This window comes from Tarenaya hassleriana, unplaced genomic scaffold, assembly GCF_000463585.1.
Source record: "Tarenaya hassleriana unplaced genomic scaffold, ASM46358v1 Cleome9, whole genome shotgun sequence".
NCBI lineage: Eukaryota > Viridiplantae > Streptophyta > Magnoliopsida > Brassicales > Cleomaceae > Tarenaya > Tarenaya hassleriana.
Window position 1 is genome coordinate 2,939,117 of NW_010971389.1, and position 16,781 is coordinate 2,955,897.

Genomic DNA, 16,781 nt, shown 5'->3' on the forward strand with positions numbered 1-16,781 from the left:
GAGATATCAATAGGAAAAGAGACTGCCGAATCAAATGCACGATGATCATGTTTACATCGAAGGAATTGGGCCGCAGCCGCTGTCAGCTCTGCATATATTCACTTGATTCCATGTATTCATATCCATATAGAACACACAAAAAAACTCTCTATACAGTTGAAGATACAGTACCCAATTTACAGTTTTACATATCCAAGAAAATTCTTGAGCAAAGAACTTTTCTTGATCCAAAACATCAGCTACAATCAGGTTGAAGCAGTTGCACTCACCTTCGATGGCCGTTTTAACACTGAGTGGAACATATGGCCTGAGATTCAACGACCTAGTGAATGGAATCAGCAGCTCTTGAATTTTTGCATCGGGGAATGGACGAGCTCTCCATGAAATTGGCGAGGAACGCGACACGACCGTGCCTCGGACCGCGTCTCTTCCTCCCACCGTCTCCGTCGAGAAACTAAGAAAATGGGAAGAAATGGAGAAGAAGGCCACAGGTACGTCCTCGTAAATCGGAACGGTGAAATAAGATGGGCCCGTTTGGGCCTCGTAATAGGTCAAATACTGGGCTGAGCCTCGGCCTCGTTAAGACACTGATCACGAGCAGTGACCGTCTCCGGGGAGCTAGGGTTCGCCATGGTGGAACCTTCCAATAACTCAGACCTTGAACCTGACAATCCCAACAGCACTGCTCCGAATTCCGACGGCCCAACGAAGATCTCATCATCCGTCGCCATGGATTCTTCTCCTGTCACCCCAAGCCGACTTGTCTACGTACGTCGACGGCTCGAGAATAATCCCAATTCATCGACCGATTCCCAATCCAAGCAACCAACCGTCTCCGGTGTTCCTCCACCTAAGACTGAGCTATCACCCCCGCCGGGATCTCTCTCCGGTGGGTTAGACTGGGAAGACCGATACCATCAGCTTCAAATTCTTCTGAACAAACTCGATGAATCTGATCCCAAGGATTATGTTCAGAGTATGTATGCCCTTACACCTTCTTCCCCTTCCGGGCCTTTACTCTGATTTCGACTGTCTTAAATTTTTCGCTGTGTTCTGCTATCAGTGCTTCGATCTCTTCCCTCTCTCGACCTCAGCAGACATGCCGTTCAGTTGGAGAAGAGATCTATTCAACTCTCTCTCGAGGAAGGTAACATACATTACAACGCCACCAAGACACACAGTCTTTGTGATGTTCTCTCGCTGAAAGCTGTCTGAATGCATATACACGTACTGATGTTCTCTCGCTGAAAGCTGTCTGAATGCATATACACGTACTGACTGTCTCATCATGTGTTCGTGAATCATGGCTTCAGCGAAAGAGATGCAGCGTGTGGCAGCGTTAAATGTTCTTGGAAGGTCATTGAACAATGATCAAAATTCTCCACCAAATTCCAAAGGCTAGATCCATGTAAGTGCCTCTTTTCATCTCCTTGTTTATGATCTCGCACTCGCAATAAATACCGGTGTTCATATCAAAAGACATCCATCCGTCTTAAGATTCAACACAAAGCAGAGGCCTGCCCGAGAGGTTCCCATTTGGTGAAAGATGGAATGCAAAAGGGGACGGGTAATTTCATTGCCGGCTCCTATTTTTTTGCGATCTTTCCATGTGAATTAAACGGCAAGTTTATCCAAAGTTGTGTTTATTAGGGAAAAGAAAAAGAAGAAGAAAATGGTTTCGTGAGCTGCTGTCCTGTGATCACTCTGCAGTCATATCCCCCCATCATCCGAATGTGTGTTTTGAGTTGGATATTCTCCCACGAGTTTGGAACTTGCAATGCTGTAATAGATTCTCCCAACTCCTGTGATTAGCTGTCGCATCTTATCTGGAATCTATCACGTCTCTACGTATTAAGGAAGGAAACACCCACCGAATGTGCATATAGATTCAATCAGAAGCGCATGTATACAAAAAAAAAACTTGATTTAATTCCAAATCACTTGTTTGTAATAAACACTTGAATTGTGTAATAGCTCGGGGGGAAGAATATTGATTGGTAACATGAAATATAATACAATATCAAGACCAGGTCACATATCGATGATGATTTATATATATATTGTCAACGAAACTCGAATAGACTTGTACCGGTTAAGTATTTAAAAGGGTTTCGTGAAGTCATCCACTTATTTTATATACACTCTACTTTAAAATTTAATAATTTATCGTCATTGCTAAACCACCTCCAACCCAACTTCTATAGAATCTATTTTTTTCTCAACCAGTTTGCCTTTTTTTTAAAAAAAAAAACGCATATTCCAATAGAATTAAAAATAAATAAACTTTCTAGTTGTCAAGGTTCCAAATGTTGCAAACACGAGTAACATATGTATGCAAAGGATATGACTTGCCGAAAGATAATGCATCGTAAAATAATACATGTGAAAATTCAACTATCATCATTATCTGTTCCATTAAACTAAAGACTCAACTCAACACATATATCTGATCTATCAATACAATTTATATGGATGCGGAGAAGACCAATAAATAGTAACATAAATTTTTATTGTAGCATATCATGACCATGAAAAAGAATCCCCAAGTAGCGGGGTTCTTGCCAAATAAAATATTGAGACATAATTCTCGTTTCTTTGATTAATATATAATATTGGCACTGGAAGAATAAAATAAAAGGGTGCCGCTGATGTCAAATTCAGAAAAATTCATAAATAAATAAATAACCCATCATAGGGACCACCATGGCACACGAAGTAATAATGAGATTAATTAATAAACGTACAGAAAATAAAATTATATATGTTAGTTTAGTTGGATGGGGGCCTTAGGGAACACACAGCTTTTGTGCAGGGCACGTAACTGCAGCAAATATTAAACAAAAATAGTTCGGGGATGAAAAGAAAATCACATTCATATATATATATATATACACACACACACACACACTCGATTTAATCATAGACGATTAAATTTTTATATGATTTTATCAGACTTTCGAATTTTGTGTTCTTTTATGCAAAGATGCATGGGACTGGTCTTTGAATAATAATAATAATATTCCCTTTTAAATTTTTTGTTTTGTCTTTGTGTAAATTTTCTGTGAAAGAAATTAAGGGCCAATATATGTATTCTCTTTTTTGTATTGTTTCTGCCTTGATGTTTTCCCCCATGCAAAAGATGTGAAAAAAAAATATGTATTATATTGATATGATCGAAAGATGTGAAAAAAATATATATGAAAAAACTGTTATTATCGAAAGATATAAATCTTTAATTATACAAATGAACCCTTGAATATTGGATTTTCAGTGAAAATAAAATGTATTAGTTATCGATAAGAGTAACGAGGAAAAAACCACAAAAACTAAAACTTGAATTACTCTCTCTATTACTAAATATTTATGGTTTTGGAGAATATTTTTTTATTATTTAATATATATCGTTTTCTATTTTTTAAATGATTTTAAAATATTTTCAATTTTATTCTTTATTAAAAAAATTCAATTTTTAAAGTATTAATGATAACATAATTTAATTAGGGTATATATGATTTATTTATATTTTTTTAAAACTACATATATTTTAGATCCAGTTTACATGCATTTCACAATCTTTAAAAAAAAATTTCAACTGTCACGAAATGATATGAAAATAGCGGGGAATTGCATTTGGAGATTCGGTGAATCTCCAGGAGATGTAAATGCGCTTCGGGTTCCAACATGACATCATCGACACAATCTCTTTGGAATCTTTCGTTGGATTTACTTTGGGGTTTGGTATTAATTAAAAAAATAACTAAAAACAAAAACCCTAGCGAGCCCCGGCTCTTTAACAAAGCCAAACCTACTAAACTTCGTAAATTGCATTTGGACCACCGATAATGATTTAATTTATTTAATTTAGTCATATATTACACTATACAAAATTGTAAATATTACGGCCTACACGCAATCGGGGGGGGGGGGAAAAAAAAAGTGGAGTGAGCTCCGACTGTCTGTGCATTTGCTCAAGTGCCACAGATTGCAACGACGAGAACAAAAGATTGGTCCGACAAAAGCCAGAAAGAGTCTGGTTCCAGTTGTTTAGTTCGGTCCCAAATCTGACCTATTTCTTATCGTCTTCTCTTCCTCTTCTTCTTGGTATCCGTACCTCCTCCCCCTCTTCTTCTTCTTCTTCTTCTTTAACTCTTTCATAAGAATGGATCTGACCCTGCAAGCAGATACCCACCATCGCTGCCCCTTTCGATCTGTTTCTTTCGACCTAAATCATGATCAGAGAAGCAGGAAAGAGATCTTGAAGATCGTCTGGATAATATGACGTACGGCCGGCCTTGGTGGTATCCACTTAGCGCAGAAGATGGATAGATTACTTACCGAAGTTTCCTCTCCAGGTCTCTTCTTCTCCGCCTTCTTTCCCTCTTTCATCACCACACTTACAGCAACATTCAGATATTGTGACTGATCTCGTGTATATATTGATGTAAACCAATGGTGGAAGTAAATTTATCAACTTTAAAAGCGCATTGAATTTGGAGAAAGTGGTAACTAGAGGGGGGGGAGGAGGTGCTGATTCTGACAACTGTTTCTCGGCGTCCGCATTTGGGTATTCAGACACTGGCTCATATGTGGCAGTGTGGCCACTTGAGAGTTAAAAGTGAAACACCAACATGGACTGGAATCTTTCCACTTTGGTTTCTCCAAGTGACATAATCGGTTTCTGATTATTCGTAGCCGTCGTGTCACAGCACTGTTGGATCACTGCTCAGCATTGACTCGCTCTCCCATCTCTTCTCTTGCATCATATTTATATATATCTATATATATATATATATATATGCTCCTTCAAATTAATGAAAACGTAAGCAACCTTTGGAGGGCTTCAATGGTTGCATACGTGACAGTGTTTATAAAAGGCATACAAGAGGCCAATTCATCATCACACCTGACTCATATATTCGTATAAGGTGTTTGGTTTGGTCGCCGGCCTTTGATCTAGGGAATTCATGTAGTAACTTGGGACCTAACTCTCAGCAAAATGCCGCCATGTCATCATCGTCGACAGCTGCAAGACCCAGCAGCAGCGTCGGAGGTGGCGGGCCATCTCCAAGCCATCTGCAACTCCCACGGCCTGCCACTTGCCCTGACGTGGGCCCCATGTCTCCACCATTCCGGCTGCATCTCGCCCGTCCATTCCGCCTCCTTCGCAGCTGATCATGACAGCCGCTGCTTTCTCGCAGCTTTCTCCGACCACCATCTGCTTTCCGCGGCAGACAAAAAACGCTGTTTCACGACGGAAGTCGCCGTCTTCACCAAGTCTAGCCACCCTCTCTCACATTACGCAAGGATATCGGGTCTTCACTCAGCTCTTGCCGTCCCTCTGGTCAGTAGAGCCACCGGCGAGGTGGAGCTTGTGCTCGAGCTCTTCTTTCCCAGAGTATTCTCCCAGAGGCAGACCCTCGTGACCCAGTTGAACCAGCGGTTCTGGTGCTTTACGCATCTGGTCGTGGACGAGGAGCTCGCCCAAGAAGTGATCTTTGCGACTAAGCAACCAACCCTTGTACAGGAGAGTTGCCCTAAAGACGTGTCCCTCTCGTGGGAGTGTCAGAGAGAAGAAGAGTTCAAGCTCACAAGCGGAGGGGAGGGAGAATCGTCATCCTCTTGGGTTTATAATAACACTGTGGACAGGAAGAGAAGAACCAAAGTGGAAAAGGAGATTACCTTGGAGGTTCTGAGACAACACTTCGCCGGAAGCCTAAAAGACGCGGCTAAAAGCATTGGCGGTGAATGAGACGCACACACACATATATACATATATATACATATGGATTACTACAAGATGATGAAAACTCGAACGATATTGATTTTGTTCTTTTCGTTTTGCAGTGTGTCCGACAACGTTGAAAAGGAAATGCAGACAACATGGGATAAAAAGGTGGCCGTCGAGGAAGATAAAGAAAGTGGGGCATTCGCTGAGAAAGCTGCAGGTGGTGATGGACTCCGTAAAAGAAGTTGAAGGCTCTCTTCACTTTACTTCCTTCTACTCCACTTTCCCTCACATCGCCGCCAAATCCCGGCCACCCTCCTCTTCCTCCTCTCCCGACACGTCATCAACCTCCACCTCTACCCATTCCAACATTGACCCACAAGAGATTTCTCCTAGCCCGCCATTATCAGCGGTGACCGGAAAGGATTCGAAAGGGATCAGAGTGAAGGCCACTTTCGGAGAATCCCAAGCGAGGATGAGACTGCAACCGCATTGGCAACTCAAAGATCTGCGCCTAGAGATCGCTCGGCGTTTCTCCTTTGATGTTTCCTCTAACTTTAGTCTCAAGTATCTTGACGATGATCGGGAATGGGTTCTACTCACGTGTGACGCCGATCTCGAGGAATGTATAGATATAAGCAGGTCATCGCCCTCGTCTCGGAGAGAGACCATCAGACTCTTAGTTCATCAGAACCCACCCCCATAACCAAACCCTGTAATACGAGTTATGCTGTATACATATACGGTGTTGAAGCAAGCGTGCATTAATCATAGGAACATCAACTTGTTGCCCTTTCTTGATTTCAATTTTATGTAAATCTTGTTTATGTGGGGAATTATTTAGTTTGTTGGAGATGTAAATACTTCCCTTTGGATCGTCACAATGATGATAAAGGAATAATAAAAGCATGATTTCTTACAATGATGGACAGATTTCTTCTAAAAGGCTGGTGAATATTTGAACATATTGTATAAATTTAAAGACGCTTTTTTTTTTGTGTGTAGCATGATTTATTATTAAAACAAATATCAAATCATGTTCCATTTTTTCTCCTTGTCACTAACAAATATAACACAGAAGCCTTGCTGAAGAAACTGACTAATGCCCAGTGGAATGAGAAAGCAAAGACTGGATCCATGAATGAGAAACAAGCCAAAAGTTGAATCCTTTATTTTTTTTTTTTTGATGGGCAGAGATTTTCCAAGTTAGATAACAGCTCGGAGTTCCCCAGTGAGCAAGGCATACCTCCTGTGCTGTGACAGGACAGGAGCAACTCTGCATGCCTGAATCCTCTCCTTCAAGCTGTTGCCGCTCTGTTGCTTGGCTGAATGGAGAATGTTCTGCATCATCTGCAGAGGATCTCCATGGCTCACCACCAGTACAGCACATCTGCATTTTATTTGTTAAACATCAAAAAATCGATATCAAAATCAATATATAAAGTAGCAGAATCCTTCAGTATCTCTCCAGTGCAGCTTTCATTACTGAAATCTGAGAACGTATTGTACAAACTAACGCAGCATTCATTCGTGATGCAAAAGCTATCAATGTCTCCCAAGATCATGTATTCCATTTAGAAGCAGATGTCCATGCCAGTGGTGAGGATATGCAGGTCAGGTCACTGCTTGCAAAGATCTAATCAGGTTATTTGCAACGGAACGAGAAGAGATTTGAGTTCCCAGAAGAACCACGGTGTATGGTACGCATGCAGGTGAACACCTACAATTGTTTTGGCTAGATTGCATCTCGAGCAGGACTACTACCATCATCTGGTCCTAGGTTGACTTGACAAATGACAAGGAGCATGTATACCCAGCCTACTATTTGTCTTTTATGTGGCGCAATGTGCTGAATTGCATTTCAAGATTAGCAGATCAATGTTGTCTGAGAGCGTGCCGAGTGTAGTAAACAGGGTAGCAAGAATTTGAGTGCAGAAGAACTAAATAGCAGGACAATTTTTACCCTTCATATTCTGATTCCATGGCTTCCAAAGCATTGGAAAGTCTAGAGACAACATCATCAGCACTTTCGCCTCCCTCTGGTCTCACAAATGGATCTTTCTCATCGAGAGCCCATATCTCTGGGTACTGCGGCATCAGAAGAAAGCAATAAGCTTGAGGGGAAAGAAATAATGTCAATCTCTAATTCTGTGAGCAGTGTCACCAACCCAACATATGATCTAAGATCAAATTGTTACGTTCATATGCAGAAAAAGCCAGCCCCTGATAAAATATCACCAATTACCTTGTCATGGGACAGGAGTTCAAATGCAGGGCCAAAGTAGCGTTCTCGCAGATCTTCAATCATCTGGCCAGCGACTAACACTATCAGCTCACCACAATCAAGATAACAGAAAAACAAGTGTGCTGGAAAATGTAGCGACAGAACATATGCAAACAAAAACCACAACTCTTCAGGACATTCGTGTACAAGCCCACAAACTAATCGACCAAACTGTACATAGCCCACATTAGCAGTCGAAGAGAAACCCAGCATACTTGGACCAAAGATAGTATAGCAAGTGATCATCAATGGCCATTTGGAATGTTACCAACATGATTGAACTTATACAATCACCATCGGGTAGGGCTTAGAGAGTAATAAAAATCTGCGGTATGCTCAAATTTACAGGAGATGCACAGGAGAGTCGTGGAAGCGTGAAAAAAAGAAGAAGAAAAACTCGCCTTGCACTGGGGGCCATCAAAGGGAAGACCGAGAACGGCGGCGACAACCCTTGCGGTGTGACTTGTTCTTGCGAAGGGGGAGTAGCAAATCCGGACCTTCTCGAGTTCTACGTTGCTTTCCTTGAGTTGCTGCACAGATTTGATACAACGTTATTGGCCGCTAACAATACGGGCAAAACCCATGAATGAGCCGGAAATGCAAAAGAAGGTACCTCAAGGAAAGTTTCTCCAGCCAGTCGAGCCTGAGCGACTCCTTCGGCTGCTAATTCATACTGAGGGAGCACACCATTTTCCTACAGTCCATGAATCAGACAAGACATGAGGAGAGACGAGACGATCACAGCGTTGTGTCAGTATGTATCTCAAACAAAAATCCAAGAGAAGAGTGAGAGAGAACCATGGAAGAGACGATGAGGCCTCTCTCGTTGGGAATGCTCTTGCCGTGGCGGAGAACCCAGTATTTGTTCCTCAGAAATGACGCCATATCCATCTTCCTCGGCTTCCTTCTTCCCCGAGAAGGCAAAAGAAAAACCTCTGGTACGACGCGATATGGGGACCTCTCCAAATTCCTCGCCATACGTGGCGGATTTTTATTGGCCCATAGGGGCTAGTCGAACTTATTCACTAGAAGCTCAATACTCGACTCGGCCCAAAGCGAGATTGGGGCCCACAATATAGAAAATGGGCCCGTCTGGAATTGTTTTAACTTTAACCCATCAAAAAGCCCGTTTAGCCCATGATCTCTCAAATTATACATTTTCACGCAAGTCAACGATGGTGATCTCCGTGATGGTTGACTTCCCCAACCTCTATTATATTTAACGGTTCGTCGATCATCAAAATCACAATTCCACATATCCAAACATCAATCCTCTGCATTTCCGATTTAGCCACAGCATGAGCTCATTGGCCACAGTTACTGACGGTAATACATGGCACGTTTTCATATATCCTTTTGTCTAAATACATAAGATTTATATAATTTTTCATTCTTTGATTTTTTTTTTTTACATTTGTTTTATATATCATTACTCAAGAAACTTTAAGAAAGAGATAAAATTTTGATATTCATTGAAAAATTCTCCAGTGCCAAAACACATAAACCCATTATCCTCTTTTATACACACAATTGTTTTTATCTGTAAAACCTAGAATTGATCTTCATCCTCCACGTGTTGCAATCTGTGATACTGAAGAAGCATCTTTCTTGATATTATAAATATTGTTAGGATCCTGAGCAGTACCGTTGGGATTTTGGGCAGAAGAGTGCCTTCCCTCATTCTTCATCTTCGTCGCAGCATGAACCTGCATCTGGAGAGAGAAAGAGGAAGGATTGTTTTCTGATGCTGGAAGAACATTGAAGTTGCTGTACTCTTTAGTAGATAGGCTCATAATGGGCTTTTGATATTGGGCTTCAATAGCCCCCGCAAACTTGGTCGTGGAGAGCAACAAAGACCAAGTTTGAGACGAAGTTCTTCGTGACGACGCCGAGAAAGCGGTTTCGTTAGCAAATCTGCAAGTTGAGCTTCACTATGAATAAACTTCACAATGAAAGAACCGGAAGCAACTTTCTCTCTGATAAAATGATAGTCGAGCTGAATGTGCTTCGATTTGGAGTGAAGAATTGGATTTGCCGTCATTTGAATAGCCGATAAATTGTCACAGTGGAGAACAATTGGCTGCGGTAGCGAAATACCAATATCACGAAGTATAAAAGTGAGCCAAGTGAGTTCAGCGGCAGTACTAGCCATAGCACGATATTCGGCTTCGGTAGATGATCGGGAGACCGTAGGTTGTCTCTTAGCAGACCAAGAAACCAGATTGGACCCAAGAAAGATACAAAATCCTGTAGTAGAGCGACGAGTTGTCTGACATCCTGCCCAATTAGAATCACTAAATCCAGATAGGTTGAGAGAACTTTTGGAATGTATTCTCAAACCCAGATTTTGTGTCCCTTGAATATATCGGAGAACTCTTTTAAGAAGTTGGAAATCTGCAATGGTGGGAGTATGCATTTTCTGACATAGAGTGTTGACAGAAAAACTAATGTCAGGCCTAGTCAAGGTAAGATACTGCAGTGCTCCAACAATTCGACGAAAGAGCTGACCATCACCAAAATATTGAGACTTATTTTGCGACATCACAGACAGTTTTGTAGACAGTGGAGTAGAACAAGGTCGAGAATGTGCCATATCAAATTTATGCAAAATTTCAGATGCATACTTACTTTGGCTGAGATGAAGCTGATCCTGAAACCATTCAACTTGGACTCCCAAAAAATAATGAAGTTGTCCCATATCTTTCATACAGAACTGCTCACTAAGCTGTGCAATCAAGTTGGTCAAATCGGCTTCAGAATTTCCTGTCAAAATTATGTCATCAACATATAGAAGCACAATGAGCAGAATTGAACCATTGTTGTAGATGAATAATGAAGCATCAGCAGTACTACTTTTGAAGCCAAGACTGAACAAAAACTGGCTGAACTTATCAAACCAAGCTCTTGGAGCTTGTTTAAGACCGTAAAGTGCTTTGTTGAGTTTGCACACGTAGTCAGGATGCTTAGCATTAACAAAACATGGTGGTTGCTTCATATACACATCTTCAGTAAGATCGCCATGTAAGAAAGCGTTTTTGACATCAAGTTGCTTCAACTTCCATCCTTTAACCATTGCCACTGAAAGTATAGTACGAATTGTAGGAAACTTAACCACTGGACTGAAAGTTTCTAAATAATCAATACCTTCTTCTTGGAGAAAGCCTTTAGCAACTAATCGCGCCTTTAGCCGATCAAGAGAACCATCTGCACCAAGCTTTGTTTTAAAGACCCACTTGCAGTCAATAATATTCATTCCTGGGGTTTTAGGAACTAGAGACCAGGTTTGATTAGTGTGTAATGCTTGTATTTCTTCTTCCATAGCAAGTTTCCATCCAGGATGACGCATAGCAATGGAACTGTTGGAAGGTTCCTTAGGTATATCTGTTTGTACCAAATGAGCATACTTTGGATTAGGACAACTGATACCTCTCTTGCCACGAGTCATCATAGGATGAGCATTGGCAAGTGGGATGACGGGTGCAGAAGTGTTTCCATCTGTTACAGAAACTAGCTGTGGAGCTGCCACTGTTTCTGATGGTGGAGAAGCAACCACAATGGGAGGAGAAAAAATGGCTGGTGAAGGCATTGAACTATCCTGCGGGACAAATGGTTGAGTAGACTTTGGTAATGGCACATCTATCTTTCCAACAGAGATGGTGTCAGGTAGACATATCCATGCTGAAAAATCAAGAGCAGATAAATCTGTACAGGCAAATGAAGAAGTTGGATCAGATTGAGATCTTGTAGAAAATGGATATGAAGTCTCATCAAACACCACATGCCGAGATATATAAATTCTGCCATTTTCTTTGCAGAGACATCGATAGCCCTTATATTTTTCACTGTATCCAAGAAATACACAAGCAATAGATCTTGGAGCGAGTTTATGAGGGGCATAATCTCTGAGATATGGAAAACATTTGCTGCCAAATACTCGAAGAAATTTATAGTCTGGCACTTTCTGAAACAACACTTCATAAGGACTTTTCATACCAAGCTTCATTGACGGAAGTAGATTCTGAATCAGATTCACTGTAGTGAAAGCATCGACCCAATAAGTTAGAGGAACTTTACTTCGAAACAACAATGCAAGACTGAGTTCAATAATAGTTCGGTGTTTTCTTTCTGCAACACCATTCTGCTCCGGTGTATAAGGACAAGTTACGTGCTGTTGAATCCCACAGTTCTCCAAATGTGACAAAAACTGTGTACTCATAAACTCTCCTCCACCATCACATTGAAACACCTTAATTTTTCTTGCAAACTGGTTCTCTACTAGGAGCTGAAACCGAACAAAAACTGTGTAGAAGTCACTCTTATTCCGCAATGGGTAAAGCCAACTGAATTTAGAGAAGTCATCAACAAAGATCACATAATATTTAAATTTCTGAGATGACAAAACAGGAGCTGGTCCCCAAAGATCACAATGTATCTTAGCTAGAGGCTCTTGAGCACAAGAAGTGGACATAGAAAAAGGAAGTTTAGAACTCTTGGCTAGTTGACATTCATCACAAAGACCTAGCAGTCTTTTATTTACCGAAATTTTCTGTTGTTGAAGCAGAAATTCCAGAATTCTTTTGTGTGGATGTCCTAGTCGTTGATGCCATATATCCTCGGATGTGGTCTGATTTCTGATAGAGAAGAACAACTGCTTTACTTCATCCAAACGGTAGATTCCATTGATCTTATGCCCTGTTGCAAGAATCCTTTGGCTTGCCTTGTCCTTTACACACATACCATGCGAGTCAAATTCACACGTACAAGATAAATCCTTTGTAATCTTGGAAACCGACAATAAATTCTTCTTGATTTGAGGAACAACTAGAACATCTTTCAATGGTAATCCTGAATTAGTAATAGTGGAACCTATATGAGTGATGGGAAGACATGCTCCATTTCCAACAACAATAGCATCCATACCTTGATAAGGGTGAGACGTACTGAGATTATCTGGGCTATTTGTGACATGAACTGATGCTCCTGTATCAGGAAACCACTCATCTCCTTGTCCATCTGAAAGTTGTAGAGTAGAAAGAGCCTCTGGAATATGGCTGATCTGGTAAGCATGATCAAACCTGTACCAACACTGAAGTGCCTGATGTCCAGACTTACCACAAATTTGACAAACAACTGGGTTGTTCACATTCTGGCCCGGGCTCTTTGTTGCATGGTTGAGAGATGGATTACCAATGTCCGAAGTGTTTGATGAATAAGATGATATCCTCGTCTGAAAGTTCTGTGGCACAAATCCTCTGCCTCTAGTAGAGTAATTGGAGGATCCTCTTCCCCTTTGAAATCGACCACCACGCCTATCACTGTTATAGTGATTGAATCTACCAGAATATCCATAAGGACCTCGACCTCCTCTATAATGTGAACCATCAGATGTTCGCTCAGTGACATAAGCATGAGATGGATCAACATACACATTCTCAGTATGTTTATAGTTTCTAATCTCATAAGCTGAAAGTTGAGAAACTATTTCATCAAACGGAGGTATGGGAGGTCGGTACATAGTAGTACGAAAAGAATCATAACCATCCCCTAATCCTTCCAAAAAATAGAATACCTTTAAGCTTTCGTCAACTGGTTTGCCGATAGCATTAAGCTGATCACATACTCCTTTAAACTCACATAAATAGTCATCCACTGTCTTGTTCCTTTTAAGAATCTTTTGCAGCCGTGTCAACAGATCAAATTCCTTAGCTACTGAGCTTTTAATGTAATGATCAGCAAGTTTGCTCCATACCTGACAAGAAGTGTCTAATCCAATCACATGACAAAGAGCTTCCACAGACATCGTTCCGATTATCCAGGTCTTCACCAACCGATCTGTCTGGAGCCAGGAATCATAGTCAGGATTTGCTTGATCCACCTCTGCACCTTCGGAAAGAACTCTAACTGTTGAAGGAGGACTCGGTACCTTTCCATAAACAAAACCCAGAAGTCTGTGTGTCTCCAAAAGAGATTCAATCTGCAATTTCCAGAAAAGATAGTTGGTATTATCAAGCTTTAGAGTAACAAAGCAAGTAGCATTTACATGCTGTGGAAATGGGAATTTCGGTTCAGTAGCCATGGATGTGAGGCTCTGATACCATCAAGAAACTTTAAGAAAGAGATAAAATTTTGATATTCATTGAAAAATTCTCCAGTGCCAAAACACATAAACCCATTATCCTCTTTTATACACACAATTGTTTTTATCTGTAAAACCTAGAATTGATCTTCATCCTCCACGTGTTGCAATCTGTGATACTGAAGAAGCATCTTTCTTGATATTATAAATATTGTTAGGATCCTGAGCAGTACCGTTGGGATTTTGGGCAGAAGAGTGCCTTCCCTCATTCTTCATCTTCGTCGCAGCATGAACCTGCATCTGGAGAGAGAAAGAGGAAGGATTGTTTTCTGATGCTGGAAGAACATTGAAGTTGCTGTACTCTTTAGTAGATAGGCTCATAATGGGCTTTTGATATTGGGCTTCAATAATTACCATCCCTAAAGTTCCTTCCCTTCAAATCATGAAGCCGGAGGAGGAGGATGAAGCTGCAAGCAGTTGTTCAAATTGGTAAGGTTTCAATTTCAAATATTTTATTAAAATTTTGTTTTTCCTGCAAGAATAGTGTGGTTTATCTTTGGTTTGATTCAATTTTGGACGAAGCGAAATCTTGGGCGGCTGTTGCGAAGTTTGCAATTCTTGCATTGAGTGCTGGATTGGGTGTTTCGAGCTTCTGGGTGCTTGTGCTTGTTCATGTTAGGACACGGACCAAGATCTGTTTTTTTTTTTTTTTTTTTTTTGGGGCCTTGAAGGATTCTTATGTCTTCTATATTTTTGTTGTTGTTGTTAAGAATCAAATTTACTATACGTTAATATTAGACTAATTTTCTCCGATTTATTTATCACTTAAATCACCTATTAATTTATAGGGCTAGACATTTCGTTCGATTTTTCATAAACAATAACTTAATTAATTATGATGTAACGAATGATTATGTTATCTTTATAACACGAAAATCGAATAGAAAAAAAAAATGAAAAGCTGCAATTTATTTTAGAAAATAAGCATTTTTATCTTTATAAACAGAAAATGAACCAAATCTAATCTAACATAAATCCCAATAGATATAGATTTTCTAAATTTAAATCACCAAAACAGAATAAACTCAAATCGAATCTAAACCGAATACCGAAATGTCTAATTTTAACAATTTCTGATTAAAAATTGTATTCACTCAACTCGTAACCGCGAAAAAATTATAAAACACCAAAATGTAACTCTCGGTTTTGGGATAAGAAATTATGTGCATCCCAAACCAATGAAGGAACAAACCATAGGGAATTAAAAGTGCAGAATAAAACCATAATAATTCATATTCCCACCAAAACGACAACAGCACCTGTAGTATTATAATAGTCATATACCAGTTGGGCCTGATGGGCCATTCAAATTAACCGACCCATTAGACTGGGCCTCTTCAAAGGCCTTAACAAGGTCAGGATCGACGTTATCCAGAGGCTCCCACGTGGCATCATCCATGTCCGTCCATTTGACTAGATACTCCGTCTTCCCATCGTCCCCCGTCCTCTTCCCAGTTACCTCCTCCGCTACGGCGTACTCTAAACCAGCCTCGTAGTCCCTCACCAGATCTTCCGCCACGTAAGCAGCTTTCACCCACTCGCAATCTCCACCGTCCTTCCATTTGATCAGATACTCCACGTGTTCTCCTCTCCCTCGCTTCTCCACGATCCCCTGCACCTCCGCGTACTCGAACACCTCCCCTTCCAATAACCTCATCACACTCTCTAGCCCCAATCTTCTAGCGAATTGCATTGGATTCCCTTTCGGCGTCACTTTCAGTATCTCCCTCGTCAAATCTAACGGCGTTAGCCCTCTGTCGTCTGCCACCTCAGCATCCGCCCCCATCTCCAGAAGCGCCGTCACCACCGCCGGCTTCACGTACCCCGCCGCCATGTGAAGCGCCGTTAAACCGCCGTTACTATCCCGGTGGTCCAGATCAGCTCCAGCTTCCCCTAGGAGCCTGACGCAGGGCTCGGAGCCGAGACCGGCGACGAAGAGGAGGGCGGTTCTTCCGTCGCCGTCAACGGCGTTAATGTCGCGGCCGTCGGCCTCCGCCGTCTCCAGGAGCTGTCTGAGCGCCTGCTCGTCGGCTTTCTTGGCGGCATTCCACCACGGCGTCTCGTACTCGGCGACGACGTCCTTGGCGATGTAGCCGGCGGGAACCCACGACGGCGGGGGGGCGTCCTTCCACTCGATTAGGTACTCCATGGCCGCACCAGATTCCGCCACCCGGCTCCCGATGATCCTGTTCACTTCACCGTAAGACTCATCCTCTTCCACGGCGGCTACTTCGTAGTTTCGATTTACGGCGAGGACTGGACGGAGAGAGAGCGATTTATGGGTCAGTGTGGTGGGAAAAGACTGGACGGAGAAGGGAGGAGGAGGGGGAAAGGGGCGCGTCTTTGGAGGGAAGTGGATGCGAGAGAGACTCTGGTTGATGACGAGAGAGGCATCCATGGGGGGAGACACCGCAGTTGCAATTGCAAATGTTCGTGTTGTGTTGTCATGATTCAATGACATGTCCTGTCTGTCACACTACCCCTTCTGAAATGGCGGATTTTCCAGATAAGGAATCTTAGCCATCCATTTGACTGTGGGGCCCAATTAGGGCCCAGCTTTGGCAATCGCCATTTGGGCTCTGCTTAATAATATTCCGATATAATTTGGCGTAAATTTTGTAAAATCGAATAAACTG

The 16,781-nt window shown here is 41.6% G+C and overlaps 5 protein-coding genes across 13 annotated transcripts in view; 3 read left to right on the forward strand and 2 right to left on the reverse strand.

The window, feature by feature from the left end:
• Nucleotides 1-189, forward strand: part of LOC104804081 — a 1,748-nt gene extending 1,559 nt beyond the window's left edge. Inside the window, exon 4 of the mRNA XM_010528241.1 lies at nucleotides 1-189. Within this exon, the coding sequence (XP_010526543.1) occupies nucleotides 1-45 (45 nt within the window). The 3' untranslated portion in view covers nucleotides 46-189.
• Nucleotides 190-535: 346 nt separating this feature from the next.
• LOC104804079 lies at nucleotides 536-2,022 on the forward strand. Of its 8 annotated transcripts, none has more exons than XR_770304.2 (5): nucleotides 536-976; nucleotides 1,064-1,147; nucleotides 1,314-1,408; nucleotides 1,480-1,567; nucleotides 1,651-2,022. XR_770304.2 is itself a non-coding variant. In XM_010528240.2 (4 exons), exons 1-3 carry the CDS (start codon nucleotides 631-633, stop codon nucleotides 1,400-1,402), a joined length of 519 nt encoding a protein of 172 aa, XP_010526542.1. In that variant the 5' UTR covers nucleotides 536-630; the 3' UTR covers nucleotides 1,403-1,408; nucleotides 1,651-2,021. The 8 variants fall into 8 exon arrangements, 5 of the variants coding, with proteins under 5 accessions (XP_010526542.1, XP_010526540.1, XP_010526539.1 ...); XR_770303.2 differs by having other exon boundaries at nucleotides 1,498-1,567; nucleotides 1,651-2,021; XR_770305.2 differs by having other exon boundaries at nucleotides 1,514-1,567; nucleotides 1,651-2,021.
• Nucleotides 2,023-4,215: 2,193 nt separating this feature from the next.
• LOC104804078 (protein NLP3-like) lies at nucleotides 4,216-6,647 on the forward strand. 2 transcript variants are annotated; one of them, XM_010528235.1, is made up of 3 exons: nucleotides 4,216-4,352; nucleotides 4,926-5,741; nucleotides 5,845-6,647. In XM_010528235.1, the coding sequence occupies exons 2-3, from the start codon at nucleotides 4,997-4,999 to the stop codon at nucleotides 6,429-6,431; spliced, it is 1,332 nt and encodes a 443-aa protein (XP_010526537.1). In that variant the 5' UTR covers nucleotides 4,216-4,352; nucleotides 4,926-4,996; the 3' UTR covers nucleotides 6,432-6,647. The 2 variants fall into 2 exon arrangements, with proteins under 2 accessions (XP_010526537.1, XP_010526536.1); XM_010528234.1 differs by lacking the exon at nucleotides 4,216-4,352 and having other exon boundaries at nucleotides 4,613-5,741.
• Nucleotides 6,648-6,752: 105 nt separating this feature from the next.
• Nucleotides 6,753-8,955, reverse strand: LOC104804082 (metal-independent phosphoserine phosphatase). The gene is made up of 6 exons (XM_010528242.2): nucleotides 8,808-8,955; nucleotides 8,623-8,703; nucleotides 8,411-8,539; nucleotides 7,971-8,033; nucleotides 7,689-7,813; nucleotides 6,753-7,115 (listed from the first exon to the last, which is right to left on the reverse strand). The coding sequence occupies exons 1-6, from the start codon at nucleotides 8,898-8,900 to the stop codon at nucleotides 6,932-6,934; spliced, it is 675 nt and encodes a 224-aa protein (XP_010526544.1). The 5' UTR covers nucleotides 8,901-8,955; the 3' UTR covers nucleotides 6,753-6,931.
• Nucleotides 8,956-15,219: 6,264 nt separating this feature from the next.
• Nucleotides 15,220-16,720, reverse strand: LOC104804083 (signal recognition particle 43 kDa protein, chloroplastic). The gene has a single exon (XM_010528244.2). The coding sequence runs from the start codon at nucleotides 16,604-16,606 to the stop codon at nucleotides 15,422-15,424; it is 1,185 nt and encodes a 394-aa protein (XP_010526546.1). The 5' UTR covers nucleotides 16,607-16,720; the 3' UTR covers nucleotides 15,220-15,421.
• Between the last annotated feature and the right edge of the window lie 61 nt (nucleotides 16,721-16,781).

What these genes read in the sequence shown, in the direction of transcription:
- LOC104804078 (XM_010528235.1), top strand. Translation starts at nt 4,997, where the DNA reads ATGCCGCCATGTCATCATCGTCGACAGCTGCAAGACCCAGCAGCAGCG. An exon ending in CGCGGCTAAAAGCATTGGCG is followed by an intron (nt 5,742 to 5,844) that starts GTGAATGAGACG and finishes TTCGTTTTGCAG; the next exon opens with TGTGTCCGACAACGTTGAAA.
- LOC104804083 (XM_010528244.2), bottom strand. Translation starts at nt 16,606, where the DNA reads ATGTCATTGAATCATGACAACACAACACGAACATTTGCAATTGCAACT.
- LOC104804079 (XM_010528240.2), top strand. Translation starts at nt 631, where the DNA reads ATGGTGGAACCTTCCAATAACTCAGACCTTGAACCTGACAATCCCAAC. An exon ending in TCCCAAGGATTATGTTCAGA is followed by an intron (nt 977 to 1,063) that starts GTATGTATGCCC and finishes TTCTGCTATCAG; the next exon opens with TGCTTCGATCTCTTCCCTCT. An exon ending in TCAACTCTCTCTCGAGGAAG is followed by an intron (nt 1,148 to 1,313) that starts GTAACATACATT and finishes TCATGGCTTCAG; the next exon opens with CGAAAGAGATGCAGCGTGTG.
- LOC104804082 (XM_010528242.2), bottom strand. Translation starts at nt 8,900, where the DNA reads ATGGATATGGCGTCATTTCTGAGGAACAAATACTGGGTTCTCCGCCAC. An exon ending in TTGATGGCCCCCAGTGCAAG is followed by an intron (nt 8,034 to 8,410) that starts GCGAGTTTTTCT and finishes GTCGCTGGCCAG; the next exon opens with ATGATTGAAGATCTGCGAGA. An exon ending in AACTCCTGTCCCATGACAAG is followed by an intron (nt 7,814 to 7,970) that starts GTAATTGGTGAT and finishes CTGATGCCGCAG; the next exon opens with TACCCAGAGATATGGGCTCT.